This window comes from Phaethon lepturus, unplaced genomic scaffold (assembly GCF_000687285.1).
Source record: "Phaethon lepturus isolate BGI_N335 unplaced genomic scaffold, ASM68728v1 scaffold3237, whole genome shotgun sequence".
NCBI lineage: Eukaryota > Metazoa > Chordata > Aves > Phaethontiformes > Phaethontidae > Phaethon > Phaethon lepturus.
The window spans coordinates 32,055-38,054 of NW_010550964.1; the positions used below are offsets into that span (position 1 = coordinate 32,055).

The following is a 6,000-nucleotide window of genomic DNA, read 5'->3' on the forward strand; positions in this document are numbered from 1 at the left end:
ATTCACCATCTTGGTAAAAAATACTATCAATAAATTTTCAGTACCAACTTGAATATTCGTAAGACTTTTCACTCAACAACGGTTTTCTAGAAGCCAATTAAAAAAACCACCACCTTAATCCTTCCATGCTAGCCTCAGAACTCAGGAAAGCACAGGCAAAGTTAGTAAGAAACATGTAGAGTAATTAAGCTATGTTTATAGTTTTCCAGATTAGAAGCCAAGGGGTAGGAATAAAATTCTCTTCCATTAGAATATGCAATTCTTAGTGCTATATAAGACTTTGCGTAGAACAATGATGGATAGCTATTTATAGACTCAAAATTTCTTTTCTGTAATTTGTCTTTCCTTGTTTTATTATTTTTGGAGGACAAAAAATTAGCTTGTAGGACTTATTTATGCAAAACCCCCACACAAATTCCAGAACCAAAATCTATTAGCTATTAATCACAGTTTAAAAACACAATATTCTAAACAGCTGTGATAATCTTGCTATGGCATGCAATTTTGAAACCAAACCTCACATACGATTCAAGTGTTCATCAACAGAAAGAAACCTACCCCAACTGCTTAGGAACTTTCATTTTCCGAGGCTTCTTCTCCTTTTCTGTCCCTTCATCTTTCCGTTTACGCTTCTTCATTCCACGATCTTCACTTTCTTTTAACTTTGCTATCTAGAAAAGTTATCAAAAAAGGACAATGCTTCTTCCACCCTAAAGGACTTTACAGCAAGAAACATGTAGTTTTCCTTACACTTTCCTATTCAGAGCCACAAAAGATACCTCAATGTGCGTAAAGGCAAACAGTACCACTGGATTCCTAGCAGCAATTGCAGTTACTGACAAGTCTCAATTATTAATCATTTTTAAACAGTTACTGGATTCAGAGTATTCAGTAAGAAAAAATACTTTAAGGCACAAGCAGACTGATGCCCAGCCAGTCTGACCAATGGTCACCTTGGAAAACTGAATCCCCCCCACCTTCTTCTGGTACCACAGTTTCATTGCCGAATATGAAGTTACATAGTATGGAGTATCTTTTTTGACAATTCAGATCAGCTGTCTCCCCTCACAAGTTCTTGCTGATTCCTAGCTTACCTGCTGGTGCAGGGTAGAGAAAAAAAAAGCCTTCACATTGTGCAAACATTATTCGGCAACAGACAAAACTTTTTTCTGTTATCAACACTATTTTATTCACAAATCCAAATCATAGCACCACAAGAGCTGCTATGAAGAAAGTTAGCTCCATCCCAGTCAGATTCAATACAAGAACTTTTAAATTATGTTAAATTTAAATTATAGAGCAGGAAAGGACATAATAAAGCAGGAAGTTCTTGGAATGGCATGAACTTGTGAATGTCATATGCAAGCAATTATGTTTGCATTGATCATAACTTGTCAAAGTACATAGAACAGCACACTGGGAAAGACTGTATATATACTTTTTAATATAGCTATTCTAATGCTCTAAGTTTATTTTAACAGATATTGTGATTTAAGTCTTATTCTGAATATTAGGAACAATTTCAAATCATGCAATCTTTGTGCAAAATCATAAAAGCAGTGTTGGAGAATTTAAGTTCTCATCTGACGTAATAAAATTCCTATAAAATTACAGAATCATCTGTCACTTCAAGATGGATGGACATGACTTGCTAGTTTGTCTAAAGAGATGGTTAGTCTTACAAGACTGGACAGCCTGCAGATATCCCGAGTTATTTCCCAAATACTAGTACATGAGCCACAAAACAGAAAATGCAATAAAACAGTACCGTTCATCATTCCACTTTCAGCCTCTTCATCGGAGCCATTCTAAGTGTATCAAGTATTTCCCAATGTCCACCTAGCTGTAAGTTCTGTATAAAAAGCATAATTAAGATCACTCACTTTAGGTGGCCTATGCTTTTTCTCTTCCGCAAAGTCTTCATCCTCTGAGTCAGATGCCTGGCGGAACTGCAGTGTACCAGTGTTGATGTAAAACCCTCCATATTTGGTTGTCAAGGATGCAGGAACCAATTCATCATACTGGGCAGGAAAAAGATTAGTTTATTATCACTTGTTAATAAAATTAATATGTAATTCATTTACCAGTCCCCATACATGAAAAATTATATTCAAGGACAGAGCACAGCTTGCTAGACTATTGACACTATTGAAGATTATTGGCCAAGGCACAGAACATTAATATCACAAAATAATCTTTCCGTTTTCAAAACAATGCTTTTTTTTTTTTTAAAAGACAGATCACAGTATTAGAAATATTGCTTTCTGAAGTAAATGAGGATGGGCACAGAGGCTTCCCCAGCCAAGAAAAAAAAAGCCCAAAAACTTTTAAATTTTCCCCCCAATATTCTGTCTCTGAGAGCATGTTACATTACGCTAGACATTAAATCTCAAGATACATGAACAATGATACACAACCTGCCTACGAGCAACTTCACTTCATTGCTCACTGGTTGTTTTTGTCCAGGAAGTTAGGCAGGCACATAGTGAATTATTTGTTTTCATCTACAACAGCCTTACAGGCATACCAGTAACATCACTTGTTGAAAAAAAATTTTGTACAAAAACCAGAACAAAACACGTCCCCCCCAAACCCAGAAGCAAACAAACAAAAACACCCGAAGATAGACAAACCCAAAATGCCTCTATCAATTTTAAATTTCATACTTCAATTCAACACTTTCCAATTTTATAAGACAATGTGCAGTTCAAATTACTTTCTATTAGTCATACACTTTCATCACAGGCCCTTTGAATTGTTATGTAATAGCTACAGTTATTTCCAGAACGTATTTCTTCCATATTTTCAAAACAAGATGACAGTCTGAACTATCACTATATTGAAGTGGAAGAAGCTTAATCTATATCAGATTTTTACAGAATTGGAAGTTATATCCAGGAAATGGGACTGAAGACAGCAGAGATATTTTTGTAAATTAAGCATAAAAAAAACCTTCTCAGATTGTGTGCTTTGTTCATTAAGACTGCCACAGTTTTCATCAATACCAATCTCTGCAGTGCACTTGACATATTCAGACATTGACACACACTACCTTTAGTACTAACTCTAACCACAGTGCTGTGCTCAAAAACCTACTTCTCTTACAAAGTTCTCTGAAATTTTCTTTTGTTAAAAATGCTATCCCAGACATGACAAATTTAGCCACAGTATCTATTAGCTTATTTCTGATTTTAGGTGTTGAATGTGACATTACCTCTTATACAAATGCCACAACGCCAAGACTTGTTTTATTGAAAGTCAGATATATTCTCACTCTGTTTAGATAGTTTTAAAACTCTTATACACACTTATTTTGAAAAACACTTAGTGTTTATGAAGGAATTTTCAAGTTAGAATTACAAGGCTGTATCTCAAAAATACTGAAATCCAAAGACATAGGAAAAGTTGTCAATATTAAGTATAGTGGCAGACAACATTAATTCTATTATTTCATGACCAGCAGCCTCTTCAGAATGACATTATCCCTCGAGTATTACCAGAAAACTGTTAATCTCTAGGAAATATCTTCTTAACAGCAAACTCTCAAAAAGGCTGGGAGGATGAATAGATTCATTCCAGCTCTGTGCATGTAAGTATCAACAAAGCAAGCCATGGAAGCATTTGCAAGAGAACTTAGAGAGGGTTGCATTGACAATGCCATTATCACTATGCAGAAAGACACTGTTGTCCTGAAATACTTCAAATTCAAACTACCGGTCTTAGTTTTCAAATACTGAAAATCGTAAGATGGTGAACTTAATAAGCAACAAATACAATTCTGGAAGCATAAAAAGAGAATGCCCGAGATGCATACCTGCCAAAGATAAGAAGGAAGCATCTACAGGACCTAGAACATGTTACAAAAGTAACAGAAAGACACAGTAACAGTACAATGACTAAGAATCAAATTCTGCCCTTCTGAAAGAAAGGGTAGGATTCTGACACACCTCAGAGGTATGCACTCTGGCAGAGGAAAAAGTCAATTTTGAGTTACAACTGCAATCAGTAAACGTTTGGTAGCACAGCCAAACGATTAAGAATTAAGATACTTGAGAAGGAAACAATGTGCTTGTTATTTTGAAGTTTGAACCAGCAGGCCTTCCACTACATGTCTGTCAAGACAGAATTCAATAGGCTGAATAAATTAGTTGGCAATTTTAACTGCTGCAACATTAACTGAAGACTTGAAGTCACCTACATGAAGGGAACACACACAGTGCAAAGTGGAGTGTCAGCTATCAGCTTATTTCATTTCCCACTGCATATGCCATGCAAAATATACTGAAGATAAAATGGCTTAAGAACCAAAAAGTCTGGGCTACCAAAAGCATTACAGATAGGAAGAAGAGTTATCCAGAAGAGGAAAACAGTGAATATATACTTCAACAAGAAAGCTGGTGAAAGAGCCTGAACTGGAGACCTATGTGGATTTGATCTGAATAGGTAGTTACAAATTTCTATAAATCACCTTTTATCTGCCTGGAATGGAAGGCTTAACAAGCAGTACAGAAAGACAGAAGAGGAAAGGAAAAGTGGTGACAGGATCTATGAAATGCCCTAAGATCATATGAAAGACTAGCGCAAGAAAGCAGGAGAATCTATTAATTGGAAAAAATCAAAGCAAAGTGGCTTAGTTGTATACTTGTCATTCATCTCAAGAGACCAGGACAATCATGCAAAGGAGGTGCAAAGTAAACTTGAGAGTGGAGGCTGGGTAAGAATTTCAGAGAAATCTGTTGTTTTTCCATAGCTCTCAGAACCAACTTCATTACATATAAGGAAGATGAAAGGGAAAGAAAACAAATTATTATCCACAGTGCTTAATAGACAGAACAGACATTTCCCTTTTGAGCTGACAGGGTGTGAACTGAATTGGTGAGGTTGGGGCAGAAGAATACAGTAGTTGCCAAGTTTGAAGAAGAAAGCACACAGTCAAAGCTGGGACCATTATCATAAGAAGTGAATAACAAATAAAGGGAAACAGAGTAAAGACTTGGCTGCAGAGCAGTAAAGGAAGCCATGGAGAACACACAAGAAAAAGTAAGGATTAAAGACAAGTGAGGAAGCCATGAATCACAGAATTTAATTAGAATGATCAACATGCTATGTGGCACAGATCCATAGGAACAAAGCAACAGAAAGGCAGAATTCGTTCAATATACAGATGAACAAACTATCCCATAACAGTTGGCAGGCAAACAAGGTCAGTAAGATGTGGATGTGTAACTTAACAGTAGAGGTTTCAACAGCTTGTGCTGAGGACTGTGAATTTAGTCAGACTTTCAAAGACCTTTTTGACATTCAGTGTTCCCTAACCCTTGAGAGTTTACTTTTCCTACCAAAATTTGGTTTGCCCTCAGCCTACTGAACAAGGTATAACTTAAGACTCAATATTTCATTTTATTTTCAACTTACATAAAACCAGGGCCCGCAAACCACAATGTACCTAGTACCCCTCCTTCAAAGTAAGCTTACTATTTTCTAGGGCCCTAATTGAACAGAAAATTTGAATATGGTTCTACAAGATATTGGCAACAGCTAGATTAAACTTCAAAATTAAGTTTCTTCAGGACTGTCCATTAAAGGGGACATGGCTCTTGCAACTTTTAAATCTTCTGATTAATTAATTTCAAGACTTCTGCATTGCACTAGCTTTTTCTGTGTATGAAGTCACAGAAATGATCTTATTAAGGAAAATAGTTTAAACCCTTTTACAGTGTTCTGCTCTTCCTTATACATTCCAAGATCAAGAATTAAAATTCTCAAGACCTACAGACAGGACTTCATATGTTATTTACTCCTGTGAACACAGATTTGTCCCATGAAAGATTATGGAATCATTCTGCAGCTAACAAAGTAAGACTGATATATTGTCTGATCATTTAAAAGCAAATCACTATGTAAGTTATTTTCCATAGAATCATTGAATGGTTTCAGTTGGAAGGGACCTTAAAGATCATCTAGTTCCAACCCCCCTGCCATGGGCAGGGACACCTTCCA

The 6,000-nt window shown here is 36.1% G+C and overlaps 1 protein-coding gene across 1 annotated transcript in view; it reads right to left on the minus strand.

Moving 5' to 3' along the window:
* Nucleotides 1-6,000, minus strand: part of UBN2 (ubinuclein 2) — a gene marked incomplete at its 5' end in the record, with an annotated part of 45,871 nt that overhangs the window by 23,042 nt on the left and 16,829 nt on the right. The window contains 2 exons of the mRNA XM_010290697.1: nucleotides 559-671; nucleotides 1,884-2,021. Of these exons, the coding sequence (XP_010288999.1) occupies nucleotides 559-671; nucleotides 1,884-2,021 (251 nt within the window). The remainder of the gene's footprint in view (nucleotides 1-558; nucleotides 672-1,883; nucleotides 2,022-6,000) is intronic.